General features: G+C 39.1%; 1 protein-coding gene across 2 annotated transcripts in view; it reads left to right on the top strand.

Moving 5' to 3' along the window:
• Positions 1-15828, top strand: part of WNK3 (WNK lysine deficient protein kinase 3) — a 120693-nt gene that overhangs the window by 60828 nt on the left and 44037 nt on the right. The window contains exons 15-19 of one of the 2 annotated variants that reach the window (XM_068533853.1): positions 227-364; positions 727-1655; positions 12581-12671; positions 13212-13342; positions 13953-14575. In XM_068533853.1, the coding sequence (XP_068389954.1) occupies positions 227-364; positions 727-1655; positions 12581-12671; positions 13212-13342; positions 13953-14575 (1912 nt within the window). Of the gene's footprint in view, positions 1-226; positions 365-726; positions 1656-12580; positions 12813-13211; positions 13343-13952; positions 14576-15828 lie in introns of both variants that reach the window. The other variant, XM_068533852.1, reaches the window with a different exon arrangement.

Genomic DNA, 15828 nt, shown 5'->3' with positions numbered 1-15828 from the left:
TGTTTCCGTAGAATCCAAAATCCTTCTCTAAAGATATCTTGTGCTTAGTTGTTAGAGTATTTGTCAGTCAGGGTTGGGAGGTCTGGTCTTATAAGTTACACATATCCTAGTGCCATTGGAAATGGAGATAAAAGACAAATCAGTGTTTTAACCTGGTTTCCTTAGTCAATAGGTAAACATATTGACAATTGCTTAGCATATTAATTTTTGCCAGTTCTTTCTACAGATGAATCTGCTCCTCAGTCATCCCCAGTTGGTCGATGGCGATTTTGTATCAATCAGACAATAAGAAACCGTGAGGCTCAATCTCTTCCTTCTCTTCAGCAGTCCATGTCTACAGTTCCTGGGCTAAATCTGCTTTCTAGTAAGTGTTTGTTCTCTGCCACCTTTATCCAGACCTGGAAGATGGGGATGCAAAATATATACTGTATCTTTAACTTGTTTTCATGGGTATTTTATGCTTATGAGAATTTTCATAAGCATTTTTGAAGATGTTAATGTTAGGAGGTAACTTAAGCCATTTAAATTTTAAAATTTATGAAAAAAAAGGAAAAGGTTTTTCTCCTTGTTAGGTTGAATTCTGTGTATTTTGAGTCTTATTTACAAGAGTACTTTCACATAGGTTCTAATTTGCCCCTTGCTCCTCCTGTTCCTTTTGAGTTTGAGTACTAGTCCATGCTTTGTACTTACCAATACATGCTTAGCCATTCTTTGTTATTGTTCCAGGTCCAAGAAACATAAGTAATAAGGAAATATCACAGGACACGCTGCTCACTCTAGAAAATAATCCATGCCAGCGTGCACTTTACACCTCCACATCAGAACACAAGGATGTAGTTGATGGTAAGATTTCTGAATATGCCAGTGTAGAAACTAAGCTGCCAGCTATACTTTATCAAGTGGAAGATGACAAGCAGATAATGGCACCAGTTGCTAGTAGTTCCAGTCATACGGCTACTTCAGTTCGTGCAGTTCCACTTGAATGTGAGGGACTCACCAGCCAAGCAGGCATATTCCTACCTGTGTATCCAGGTCACCAAGCTGCCAGTCAGGCAGTTCCTGGTGAGTCAACTCAGATTGCTCCTAACTCTCTTACAACCCTGGCATTTATGTCTGATCAAAAGCCTCAGTCCTTACCAGTGCAGCAGCCAACTACGGATGCAGAGTTTATTTCCCAAGAAGGAGAAACCGCAGTGATCATGGAAGCAAGTTCTCCTAAGATGGTCATTCCCACTCAGACCCCTGGCCTTGAACCAACTAGCTTTCTGTCCTCTACTGTCGTGGAATCAGATGGGGAAGGACCTCCAAAAATGGAGTTTGCAGACAACCGAATTAAAACTCTGGATGAAAAATTAAGAAATTTGCTCTATCAGGAGCATAGCATATCTAGCATCTATCCTGAGAGTCAGAAGGATACCCAAAGCATAGACTCTCCGTTTTCTTCCTCTGCTGAAGACACAGTCTCATGTCCAGTGCCAGAAGTCATAGGCATCAGTCACTGTGGAGTTCAAGATAGTCCTGCGCAGTCCCCTAATTTTCAGCAGACAGGCTCTAAGATTCTGTCCAATGTGACTGTGAGTCAGCCTGCTAACATATCAGTGTTCAAAAGGGACCTGAATGTGATAACTTCTATACCCAGCGAATTATGTTTACATGTAAGTATCATTCTTTCTAACCAATTCCTTATCCTATGCTTTTAAAGAAATGCCTTCTTTTCTAAAGTTCTGTCCTTTGAAATGAAATGATCTGTCACAAGATTCTGAGGTCACAGGTATTTAAGAAGGCCATAGCTTAGGCTGCAGGGGCCCAGAACTTAATAGAGACGGTAGAACTTTCTTGGTGAGAGAGCCCTCTGGTGAATTAGCTAGGAACTTGTGAGCAATGTTTCTTTCTGTATTAATGACAGAACAGGACTGACTTATAGATTGTTTTAGTGGGTAGGAAGAACTTGCTTTTAGATTTCCACTTAAAAATGCCTGTTATCAGTTTCATTTTTAAAAATATGGTTTTAATTTAATCTTGTTTGTGGGTTTTTATTTATTTGAAAAAAATATTTTAAAAGAAAAATTTAAAAACCCCATAACCTCATGACTTGTTTTTTTTAACTTATGTAATGTAGGAATTTAATTTCTCTTCTGTTCCTTCAACTCATAGGTATAACCACTATCTGGTGCTTATCCACTATATGGTACTAATCCTTCTTGACTTAAGCTTACACAGATCTACTTACAAACCTACAACTTCTTATTCACAAAAATAGTATTGTGCTATAAACATATTGGTCTACAACTTAATTTTTTAATTTTACAGTATATCATAGACATATTTTTAAATATTTATCACTGTATATCTTTATTACTGTTATTATTATATAAGTAGTATATGCATGTATATAAAGTAAAATCCACCCCACTTCTAAACCTATAGACACAGCTGTTGATAAATCTTTCCAGACATGGTTTTCACTAATATACAAATATTTATATAGCACTTCTTTATATGTATTATATCTATTTACAAAGACACAGATACATACTATATATACACATACTTCCTTACATACATGTGCTGTTCTAAATTTTTTTCCCACTTATGGACATCTATCCATGTCAGTATACATAGTTCCACTTCACCTAACTTTTTAAAAAATATATTTATTTATTTATTTGGCTGCATTGGGTCTTAGTTGCAGTGCGCAGGCTTCTCTCTAGTTGTAGCTCTTGGGCTCTATAGCGCACAGGCTTGGTAGTTGCGGCGCACGGGCTTAGTTGCCCCGCGGCGTGTGGGATCTTAGTTCCCCAACCAGGGATCGAACCTGCATCCCCTGCATTGGAAGGCGGATTCTTAACCACTGGACCACCAGGGAAGTCCCCTCACCTAACTTTTTTAAACAACAGCATAATATTCCATTGAGTAAATATAATTTAAGTACTTATTTTTTTGGTAAACTAGTAATTTAAAATTATGCAATTAATGCATAAACGCAAAAGAAATTCAGAAGGATAGAAAATTAAAAGGAATTGTTGTGTTAACACTCCCACTACCCAAACAATATTAAGTTCCTGGTTTTAATTCTTGTGGTCATTGCTATTAATAACTTATAAATAATATACTTATCGTTTTTTGATTTAGTAATTTTATACAATAAATTTTTACTCACTTCTATGAAGGGTAGAGAAATTATATTTTCCCTTTCCTCTACTTTTCTTCCCCATACACCTCCCAATTTTTATTACTTAAATTACTTTTTAACATTGGCAAAGTTTATAACATCTACATTTTTTTCATTATCGGTTGTGCTTTGTCTGTAGGTTGATTGGAAGAACTGAAAATCAGTAAACAGCATTTATATTATGATTATTTGTGTTATCTGATAATCACATAATGTGATTAGAACCATAAAAAAATGAAATGTAATTCTCTGTCATTTAAACTTTGTTGCTCAAGAGACTCTTCCAAGTGTCAAGGTTAAATGGATTCTTTTGTTTGTTTCAAGTGTCCATTGCTACATCTAGATCAAACTTATTACCTGCCGCTGTTTCTGGTGTCCTAGAATTGCTTTTTGTTTCCCCCCTGAAACGCTTCTATGAGTCATATTTTTAAATATGTTGCATGGGTGACCAATTTGTTTTTATTTTTTTAATGTCCAGAAATATCTTTATTTTGCTTCACACTTAAGTACAGATGGTAGGATCATTTTGAGTTAATTTTTGTGTATGGTGTGAGATAAAGGTCCAGCTTCATTCTTTTGCATGTGGCTATCCAGTTGTTCCAGCACTGTTTGTTACTTTATTCTTTGTTGTTATTATAAATGAAATTGTTTTCTTAATTTCCTTTTCAGATTTTTCATTGCTAGTGTATAGAAATACGATTGATTTTTGACTGTTGATGTTGTATCCTTCAACATCGCTGAGTTTTTTTATTAGCTGTGATAGCTTTTGGTGGATTTTCTATATAATATCAGTATATAAGATCTTATCATCTGTGAATAGAGACAGTTTTATTTCTTCATTTCCTATTTTTCTTATCTATTAACTTTTTTTTTTTTTTTTTAGAAATTCACGTTCTTTTATTTATTTATTTATTTATTTATGACTGTGTTGAGTCTTCGTTTCTGTGCGAGGGCTTTCTCTAGTTGCGGCAAGTGGGGACCACTCTTCATCGCGGTGCGCGGGCCTCTCACCATCGCGGCCTCTCTTGTTGTGGAGCACAGGCTCCAGACGCGGAGGCTCAGTAATTGTGGCTCACGGGCCCAGTTGCTCCGTGGCATGTGGGATCTTCCCAGACCAGCGCTCGAACCCGTGTCCCCTGCATTGGCAGGCAGATTCTCAACCACTGCGCCACCAGGGAAGCCCTCTATTAACTTTTCATTTCACGCTTTTTAAAAAAATTTTTGGCTGCATGTGGTCTTCATTGCTGTGCGTGGGCTTTCTCTAGTTGCTGCGAGTGGGGGCTATTCTTTGTTGCAGTGTGCGGGCTTCTCATTGTGGTGGCTTCTGTTGTTGCAGAGCATGGGCTCTAGGTACGCAGGCTTCAGTAGTTGTGGCACGCGGGCTCTAGAGCGTAGGCTCTGTAGTTCTGGCGCACGGGCTTAGTTGCTCCGCGGCATGTGGCATCTTCCTGGACCAGGAATTGAACCTGTGTTCCCTCCATTGGCAGGCAGATTCTTAACCACTGCACCACCAGGGAAGTCCCTCATTTCATGCTTTCCATCTCTTTGTCCTTTTGCTTTTTGTACTGGGAGAATGTCTCAACTTTTAAGCTGTTTATAATCTCCTATTCAGCTATTTTTTTTATGTCAAGGATTGTATTTTTAATTTCTAGTAACTATAGTTCATTCTTTTTCTTATGGATATAGTATATTCACACATCTCTTTCAACATATTAAAGTCTTATTCTGTGTTATTAATGCTGTTTCCTTGGGTATTCTTTTTTTTTTTTTTTTAAAGAAACGAAATTGAGTTTGTTTTTGTTTGTTTGTTTGGTTGGTTGGTTTTTAAATTTTTATTTATTTATTTACTTATTTTTGGCTGTGTTGGGTCTTAGTTTCTGTGCGAGGGCTTTCTCTAGCTGTGGCAAGCGGGGGCCACTCTTCATTGCGGTGCGCGGGCCTCTCACTATCGCAGCCTCTCTTGTTGCAGAGCACAAGCTCCAGACGCACAGGCCCAGCAGCTGTGGCTCACGGGCCCAGCTGCCCCGCGGCACGTGGGATCCTCCCAGGCCAGGGCTCGAACCCGTGTCCCCTGCATTGGCAGGCAGATTCTCAACCACTGCGCCACCAGGGAAGCCCCTTCCTTGGGTATTCTGTTTGTTGAGTTTAGTGTTTTCTTAAAGTGCTGATTTCCCAAAAGTGTTGGTGATTCTTCGTTGTGTACTCAGTTTTTCTTTTTCCCCCATAAGATTCTCTGTTTGTCCGTTTGTAAATGCTATATATAATTACTATAGCCTTACTCCAGTAATTGTGGGAAAAGCGTGGGACATGCTTCCTGGCCCTGGGTATTGCAACTTGTCTTTAATGCTGCCCAGAGGGAGGTCCAGTAGCTAGTCTTCAAAGGTAGCAGGGCTTCCCCTTACTCCTGGATCTTGTCTCTTCCATACATTACTGACCTTTTTCTTGGCAATAAACATTTTCCTCCTTACCACTCTTATTTGGGAGCAGACGCCTCTGCTGTCTTTTGTTCATTGTGGAGATGAGGTGGGAAGGTGCCCCAACCAGTTCACTCGTCCATTCAGTGAATATCTGCTGAGCAGTGAATAAGTCAAGATCTCTGTTTTTGTGGAGCTCACATTCTAGTGGGGGAAGATAGATCCTAAACAAATGAATAAAGGGCTATGATAGGAAGACTAAGGAATTACTTTATATAGGGTGGTCAGGGAAGGATTTGTATGTAATGGTGACATTCATAGGTGGAGACCTGTTCCAGGAAACAAAAGAAGGCCAGTAAGTAGGAGAGTGTTATAAGATGATGCTGAAGTGACAGATAGGAGACAGATAGATTGTTACAGCTTTGTAAGCGTTCTGTCCAACCACCCATCCTTTTGGTTGGCCAGGGCGCTCTCTCCTGCTGCCCATATCTACCACCTGAATTCGCTGCATTTTGAAACAGTTCCTGCATATGTCATCATGCATTAAAGGAGGCTGCTTTTTCCTCCTTTAATCTTATATGCAGGGCTTCTCTGGTGGCGCAGTGATTAAGAATCCGCCTGCCAATGCAGGGGACACGGGTTTGGGCCCTGGTCTGGGAAGATCCCACATGCCACGGAGCAACGAAGCCAGTGCGCCACAACTACTGAGCCTGTGCTCTAGAGCTTGTGAGCCACAACTACTGAGCCTGAGTGCCACAACTACTGAAGCCCACGCACCTAGAGCCCGTGCTCTGCAACAAGAGAAGCCACCACAATGAGAAGCCCACGCACCACAAAGAAGCATAGCCCCCACTCGCTGCAACTAGAGAAAGCCCGTGCACAGCAGCAGAGACCCAACGCAGCTAAAAAATTAATTAATTAATTAATTTAAAAAATCTTATATGCATGTGCCTACATCTGTTTTTCCTGTTGTACCTGTGGATTTGGGTTGGTAAGGGAGGCTAGAACTTGTATTTAATTTATCATCTTGATCCAGTTATTACTTAATAAAAATATTTTCTGTAATTTCAGTGGGACCAGTGCAACACTTTCTAAATCATAATATTATTGAGAGTTCTTTCCTCTTTATGAAAGTAATATTACTAGTCCAAAATGGGACTTTGGAAAATAAAAACTGTTCAGAATTTTACTTTTAATAACTGCTGACTTAAGTGTTAATAATGCTTACCCCAAACTGCAGTTTACTTAGTGCCGCTTAGGCTGTCTTCCTTCAGACAAATGCTGAATCCCTTTCTTTGAACTTTTACTCTTTTAATTTTCTAAATTACTAGGGGCCATTCTCATGTTTCCCAAATTATTTCTGGCTGTGTATATTAATTTTTTGTATTAGTTATTATAAGACATTTATTTTTAGAATACTCAGAATACAGCAGCAGTTAATTCTGGTTTTTGAGGGGAGGGATGGGAGGACAAGAAGAGGGAAGAATGATTTTGTAGCCAGCTGTGGCCTGATGTTAACGATTTTTAGAGTTTAAATTTGAAATAATTTTGAGGTCCATTGTAAATTTCTGTGTGCTTATATAATGTAAGAAACTTGATTTGGTAATATATTTCTGTAAATGTAAATGCCTAGATATCTTGTTTTTCTATGTTTATCATGCGTGTCAGGCATCTTTAACTCTCTTAGATAATATAAGCATAAATGAAAATTTCCATTTTAAGATCATAGGGTTTAAGTAACCTTTTCTAGTGAATTGGTGCATATGAGGGTTATTTCCTTCATATTTTAATTTTCAGTTTTCAAAGTTGCTATAATAAAAAATATTCTAGGGTGGAAGTTAACATTCTGCTGTTTTATTTATCTGAAGTCTAAATAGTATTTTTAAAGAAAGGGGAAGGCTTAATTCCTGTAAGTTGAATACTTCAGGTTTAGTCTGATATGATACTATTAATAGAAGTATACATAGCATTCTATTTTTTTTTTACATTTTTATTGGAGTATAATTGCTTTACAATGGTGTGTTAGTTTCTGCTTTATAACAAAATGAATCAGTTATACATATACATATATCCCCATATCTCTTCCCTCTTGCATCTCCCTCCCTCCCACCCTCCGTATCCCACCCTTTTAGATGGTCACAAAGCACCGAGCTGATCTCCCTGTGCTATGCGGCTGCTTCCCACTAGCTATCTATTTTACATTTGGTAGTGTATATATGTCCATGACACTCTCTTACCCTGTCACATCTTACCCCTCCCCCTCACCATGTCCTCAAGTCCATTCTCTAGTAGGTCTGTGTCTTTATTCCTGTCTTGCCACTAGGTTCTTCATGACCTTTTTTTCCCCTTAGATTCCATATATATGTGTTAGCATACGGTATTTGTTTTTCTCTTTCTGACTTACTTCACTCTGTATGACCGACTCTAGGTCCATCCACCTCACTGCAAATAACTCAATTTCATTTCTTTTTATGGCTGAGTAATATTCAATTGTATATATGTGCCACATCTTCTTTATCCATTCATCCGATGATGGACACTTAGGTTGCTTCCATGTCCTGCCTATTGTAAATAGAGCTGCAATGAACATTTTGGTACATGACTCTTTTTGAATTATGGTTTTCTCATGGTATATGCCCAGTAGTGGGATTGCTGGGTCGTATGGTAGTTCTATTTTTAGTTCCTTAAGGAACCTCCATACTGTTCTCCATAGTGGCTGTATCAATTTACATTCCCATCAGCAGTGCAAGAGTGTTCCCTTTTCTCCACACCCTCTCCAGCATTTATTGTTTCTAGATTTTTTGATGATGCCCATTCTGACTGGTGTGAGATGATATCTCATTGTAGTTTTGATTGGCATTTCTCTAAGGATTAATGATGTTGAGCATTCTTTCATGTGTCTGTTGGCAATCTGCATATCTTCTTTGGAGAAATGTCTATTTAGGTCTTCTGCCCATTTTTGGATTGGGTTGTTTGTTTTTTTGTTATTGAGCTGCATGAGCTGCTTGTAAATCTTGGAGATTAATCCTTTGTCAGTTGCTTCATTTGCAAATATTTTCTCCCATTCTGAGGGTTGTCTTTTGGTCTTGTTTATGGTTTCCTTTGCTGTGCAAAAGCTTTTAAGTTTCATTTGGTCCCATTTGTTTATTTGTGTTTTTATTTCCATTTCTCTAGGTGGTAGGTCAAAAAGGATCTTGCTATGATTTATGTCATAGAGTGTTCTGCCTATGTTTTCCTCTAAGAGTTTGATGGTGTCTGGCCTTACATTTAGGTCTTTAATCCATTTTGAGTTTATTTTTGTGTATGGTGTTAGGGAGTGTTCTAATTTCATTCTTTTACATGTATCTGTCCAGTTTTCCCAGCACCACTTATTGAAGAGGCTGTCTTTTCTCCACTGTATATGCTTGCCTCCTTTATCGAAGATAAGGTGACCATATGTGCGTGGGTTTATCTCTGGGCTTTCTATCGTGTTCCATTGATCTATATTTCTGTTTTTGTGCCAGTACCATACTGTCTTGATTACTGTAGCTTTGTATTATAGTCTGAAGTCAGGGAGCCTGATTCCCCCAGCTCCATTTTTCGTTCTCAAGATTGCTTTGGCTATTTGGGGTCTTTTCTGTTTCCATAAAAATTGTGAAATTTTTTGTTCTAGTTCTGAGAAAAATGCCAGTGGCAGTTTGATAGGGGTTGCATTGAGTCTGTAGATTGCTTTGGGTAGTATAGTCATTTTCACAACGTTGATTCTTCCAATCCAAGAACATGGTATATCTCTCCATCTTTTGGTATCATCTTTAATTTCTCTCATCAGTGTCTTATAATTTTCTGCATACAGGTCTTTTGTCTCCTTAGGTAGGTTTATTCCTCGGTATTTTATTCTTTTTGTTGCAGTGGAAAACGGGAGTGTTTTCTTAATTTCACTTTCAGATTTTTCATCATTACTGTATAGGAAAGCAAGAGATTTCAGTGCATTAATTTTGTATCCTGCTACTTTCCCAAATTCATTGATTAGCTCTAGTAGTTTTCTGGTTGCATCTTTAGGAATCTCTATGTATAGTATCATGTCATCTGCAAACAGTGACAGCTTTACTTCTTCTTTTCCGATTTGGATTCCTTTTATTTCTTTTTCTTCTCTGATTGCTGTGGCTAACACTTCCAAAACTATGTTGAATAATAGTGGTGAGAGTGGGCAACCTTGTCTTGTTCCTGATCTTAGTGGAAATGGTTTCAGTTTTTCGCCATTGAGGATGATGTTGGCTGTGGGTTTGTCATATATGGCCTTTATTATGTTGAGGAAAGTTCCCTCTATGCCTACTTTCTGCAGGGCTTTTATCATAAATGGGTGTTGAATTTTGTCGAAAGCTTTCTCTGCATCTATTGAGATGATCATATGGTTTTTCTCCTTCAATTTGTTAATATGGTGTATCACATTGATTGCTTTGTGTATATTGAAGACTCCTTGCATTCCTGGGATAAACCCCACTTGATCATGGTGTATGATCCTTTTAATGTGCTGTTGGATTCTGTTTGCTAGTATTTTGTTTAGGATTTTTGCATCTATATTCATCAGTGATATTGGTCTGTAGTTTTCTTTTTTTGTGACTTTTTTTTTTTAAAGAAATTCACATTCTTTTATTTATTTATTTATTTATAACTGTGTTGGGTCTTCGTTTCTGTGCGAGGGCTTTCTCCAGTTGCGGCAAGCGGGGGCCACTCTTCATCGCGGTGCGTGGGCCTCTCACTATCTCGGCCTCTCTTGTTGCGGAGCACAGGCTCCAGACGCGCAGGCTCAGTAATTGTGGCTCACGGGCCTAGTTGCTCCGCGGCATGTGGGATCTTCCCAGACCAGGGCTCGAACCCTTGTCCCCTGCATTAGCAGGCAGATTCTCAACCACTGTGCCACCAGGGAAGCCCATTCTTTTTCGTGACATCTTTGTCTGGTTTTGGTATCAGGGTGATGGTGGCCTCATAGAATGAGTTTCGGAGTGTTCCTCCCTCTGCTATATTTTGGAAGAGTTTGAGAAGGATAGGTGTTAGCTCTTCTCTAAATGTTTGATAGAATTTGCCTGTGAAGCCCTCTGGTCCTGGGCTTTTGTTTGTTGGAAGATTTTTAATCACAGTCTCAATTTCAGTGCTTGTGCTTGGTCTGTTCATATTTTCTGTTTCTTCCTGGTTCAGTCTCGGAAGGTGGTGCATTTCTAAGAATTTGTCCATTTCTTCCAGGTTGTCCATTTTATTGGCATATCGTTGCTTTTAGTACACTCTCCTGATCCTTTGTATTTCTGCAGTGTGAGTTGTTACTTCCCCTTTTTCATTTCTAATTCTATTGATTTGAGTCTTCTCCCTTTTTTTATTTATAAGTCTGGCTAATGGTTTTTCAATTTTGTTTATCTTCTCAAAGAACCAGCTTTTAGTTTTATTGATCTTTGCTATCGTTTACTTCATTTCTTTTTCATTTCTTTCTGATCTGATCTTTATGATTTCTTTCCTTCTGCTAACTTTGGGGTTTTATTGTTCTTCTTTCTCTAATTGCTTTAGGTGTAAGGTTAGGTTGTTTATTTGAGATGTTTCTTGTTTCTTAAGGTAGGCTTGTATAGCTATAAACTTCCCTCTTAGAACTGCTTTTGCTGCATCCCATAGGTTTTGGGTCGTTGTGTTTTCATTGTCATTTGTTTTTAGGTATTTTTTGATTTCCTCTTTGATTTCTTCAGTGATCTCTTGGTTATTTAGTAGTGTATTGTTTAGCATCCATGTGTTTGTGTTTTTTTTTTTCCCCCTGTAATTGATATCTAATCTCATAGCGTTGTAGTCAGAAAAGATGCTTGATATGATTTCAATGTTCTTAAATTTACTGAGGCTTGATTTGTGACCCAAGACGTGATCTATCCTGGAGAATGTTCCATGAGCACATGAGAAGAAAGTGTATTCTGTTGTTTTTGGATGGAATGTCCTATAAATATTAATTAAATCCATGTCATTTAATGTATCATTTAAAGCTTGTGTTTCCTTATTGATTTTCATTTTGGATGATCTGTCCATTGGTGAAAGTGGGGTGTTAAATTCCCCTACTATGATTGTGTTACTGTCGATTTCCCCTTTTATGGCTCTTAGTATTTGCCTTATATATTGAGGTGCTCCTATGTTGGGTGCATAAATATTTACAATTGTTATATCTTCTTCTTGGATTGATCCCTTGATCATTATATAGTGTCCTTCTTTGTCTCTTGTAATAGTCTTTGTTTTAATGTCTATTTTGTCTGATATGAGAATTGCTACTCCAGCTTTCTTTTGATTTCCATTTGCATGGAATATCTTTTTCCATCCCCTCACTTTCAGTCTGTATGTGTCCCAGGTCTGAAGTGGGTCTCTTGTAGGCAGCATATATGTGGGTCTTGTTTTTGTATCCATTCAGCCAGTCTATGTCTTTTGGTTGGAGCATTTCATCCATTTACATTTAAGGTAATTATTGATATGTATGTTACTATTACCATTTTCTTAATTGTTTTGGGTTTGTTATTGTAGGTCTTTTCCTTCTCTTGTGTTTCCTGCCTAGAGAAGTTCCTTTAGCATATAGCATTCTATTTTTTTTTTTTTTAATTTTTATTTATTTATTTATGGCTGTGTTGGGTCTTCGTTTCTGTGCGAGGGCTTTCTCTAGTTGTGGCAAGCGGGGGCCACTCTTCATCACGGTGCGCAGGCCTCTCGCTATCGCGGCCTCTCTTGTTGCGGAGCACAGGCTCCAGACGCGCAGGCTCAGTAATTGTGGCTCACGGGCCCAGCTGCTCCGCGGCATGTGGGATCTTCCCAGACCAGGGCTCGAACCCGCGTCGCCCGCACCAGCAGGCAGACTCTCAACCACTGCGCCACCAGGGAAGCCCCATAGCATTCTATTTTTGATTACTGATTAGTCCATACAAGAAACTCCAATGGTAGAAACAATTGCTCCACCTCACCTAAATTACTACCATTTTGGTTTTCCTCTTTTTGTCTCCATTAGGAGATGTCCCCAGATGCTTCACTTCCAGGGGATCCAGAGGCCTATCCTGCTGCTGTGTCAAGCGGTGGAGCCATTCATCTGCAGACAGGAGGTGGATATTTTGGCCTAAGCTTTACTTGTCCTAGTCTCAAAAATCCTATTAGCAAGAAATCCTGGACTCGCAAATTAAAAAGCTGGGCATACAGGCTACGGCAGTCAACCAGCTTTTTCAAGAGATCAAAAGTCCGTCAAGGTAGTGTGCTTACAGTCAGGGACATAGACTAGGTAACATCATTTTTCATTTACTTCTGTTTCTTTTTGTTGTTGTTCATACACAAATCTTGCCACTTTTTCCACATAGCCCATGTATGTGACACGTCCCATTAATGTCATTGCCATTTCATTTTTCCTTTTGTAACTAATTTGGTTTTAAAGTATTCATTTCATATAGATACTAAGTCTCGGGATAAATCTTGCAATGTCTGATTCAGAATTAGGGACTTCTACAGTGTTGCTTATTACATTAACACTTTTTTAATTGTCTAGCAGGAGTTAAGCTTTTTCTACTTTTCTTCATTTTTGGTAATGTAAACAAATGTAGTCTTAACAAGCAATTTTCTCCTTTCTGCTTACAATTTGGCAAAACTTTCAGTGGATGCAGAAGATACGAGATCAGCAGTTGCTCCTGACCCCATTCCTCTGACAGGAGAGTCCACAGCTGATGCTAGGGCTTTGAGTAGATGTAAAGCAATGAGTGGATCATTTCAGCGGGGTCGGTTCCAGGTTTGTGTCTTTGGTTAAATCATTATCTACAAAGGCATTATAAAAGGTAACAGCATTGAAGATCTAGGTCTGTAGATGGTAATTATTTTAAATGTAGATCATTATCGTATTTAATTTTTCCCCTTATATGCATCCTGTCACCTTCTGTAGCCATCCACTAAAGGCGAGTCTAAAGAAATGAGGATTTTAGTAGCTGAAAGGGAGCACAGAAATGGGTCATCAGTTTTTGGTGGGTGGTTGGGTCATCTTTTTTATAAATCTAATTTCATGTCCTTTAGAACCTTGGCAATTGAATTTGTTTTCATTTTATTTTTTAATTGAAGTATAGATGATTTACAATATTGTGTTAGTTTTAGGTGTACGTATGGAATGTTTTTTAATTGCAGAATTTTATTTGAGCAATATGAAGCCAATTCTCTTTGCAAAGGGCCCAATTGCAAAGCTTTGAATATGACAAGTATAGATGGGATTTTTTAGTTTTGGTATTATCAGTGTTTGTACATTACAGAAGACCATCCAATTGTCTGTGCCATATATTTATATTGAATTTCTTTGTGGGTTTACTCTTTGGTTAGGCAGAGCCAGCCACCTTTGCCTTTTTGTATTTCAGGTGATTACAGTTCCTCAGCAGCAGTCAGTGAAAGTGACATCTTTTGGAATAGAACACATACCAGCATTCAATAAAATGACGAGCCAGCGTAGTGAAGAAGCTTTAGCCTTTACTGAAACAGCAAAGTCTCAATTGGTAGAAATGGAACCTGCCACACACAATCCACAAACTTCACTTTCTTCTCAGAAGTTACAAGCTCTTCAGGAAACCTTCAAAGAAGATAAAAGAATTCCCAAACAAGCTGACAACTTCTCATCTTTCAGTACAGCTTGTGAGACTGATGTATCTTTGATGACTCCAGAAAAGGAATTGGAAGAAAATTCAGCCACAGGAAGTAGCTTGCAGTCTGGATCTGAACTGTTGCTTAAAGAGAGAGAGATACTTACTTCTGGGATACAGCCTACCTCTGATAGTGAATTTTCAGCCACTCTTTGTGGCAGAGGGAAATCAGTGGCAAAGACTGGTCCAGAGAGAGAAAAGTGCTTACCACTCCGTGAAGAAAAAGCCTATGTTCAAACACAGAGCTCACTCTTCTATTCACCGTCTTCCCCAATGAGCAGTGATGATGAGTCAGAAGTAGAGGATGAGGACTTAAAGGTGGAGCTTCAAAGATTACGAGAAAAGTAAGGACTGCTTCTCTTTTGTCACAAATTTGATTGCCTTGGGTTTTTTTTTTTTTAAGTACTTTTTTAAAAATTAATTAATTAATTAATTAATTTTTGGCTGTGTTGGGTCTTCGCTTCTGTGTGAGGGCTTTCTCTAGTTGTGGCAAGTGGGGGCTACTCTTCATCGCGGTGCACGGGCCTCTCGCTATCGCGGCCTCTCTCGTTGCGGAGCACAGGCTCCAGACGCGCAGGCTCAGTAGTTGTGGCTCACGGGCCCAGTCGCTCCGCGGCATGTGGGATCCTCCCAGACCAGGGCTCGAACCCGTGTCCCCTGCATTGGCAGGCGGACTCTCAACCACTGCGCCACCAGGGAAGCCCCTGCCTTGGGTTTTATAGAACTAAGTATTTGTTTGGTAACTAATTTTGGATTGGTGACATTTTAATGATGGAAAAAAATTTATGGTTGAAAACTACAAAGATAGCATCAGATCCCACAGGCTAAGGGCTCAGTCCCACAAGACTGCCCCCTTTCAGATGCCCATCACGAGTCCAGGTAGTGTTACCTATGCTTCTTACCAACCTGTTGTAAATCAGAGGTTCCCACAAACCCCTCCTCAGCTTTGATTACCTTGCTAGAGTGGCTTACAGAGCTCAGGAAAACAGTTTCCTTACTAGATTATTGGTTTATTATAAAAGGATACAACTCAAGAACAGCCAGATGGCAAGGTATAGGGGAAGGGGCATGGAACTTCATGGCCTCCCAGAAGTGCCACTCTCCCAGCACCTCCATGTCTTCACCGACCTAGAAGCTCTTAGAACCCCTGTAGTTCACGGATTTTTATGGAAGCTTCATTACATAGGCATGATTGATTAAATCGTTGGCCATTGGTGATTAATTCAACTTCCATCCTTGTTCCCCTCCTTAGAGGTACCCATCCTTAGGGGCTATCCAAAAGTCACTTCGTGATCAGAGGGGCTTGTTTTGAATAATGAGACACTCCTTTTACCTTTATCACTCTGGAACTATTTCAGGAACTGGAGCTATTTGAGGACAAAAGACCAAATATTATAACAAAAGATTCTCCCATTGCTCTTGTCACTTAGGAAGTTACAAGGGTTTTAGGAGCTGTGTGCCAAGAACAGGGACAAAGACCAAATATATCTTTTTTATTATAAAACATAATATCACAACAGTAAAAATGCACACAAACCAGTCTCCTGTTTCTCATGCCCTAATCTCATTTCTCAGAGGCGACCACAATGAACTATTT

The sequence above is a fragment of the Eschrichtius robustus genome, chromosome X (assembly GCF_028021215.1).
Source record: "Eschrichtius robustus isolate mEscRob2 chromosome X, mEscRob2.pri, whole genome shotgun sequence".
NCBI lineage: Eukaryota > Metazoa > Chordata > Mammalia > Artiodactyla > Eschrichtiidae > Eschrichtius > Eschrichtius robustus.
Note: the sequence above shows the minus strand (reverse complement) of the source record. Positions and strands in the feature narration are given on the sequence as shown.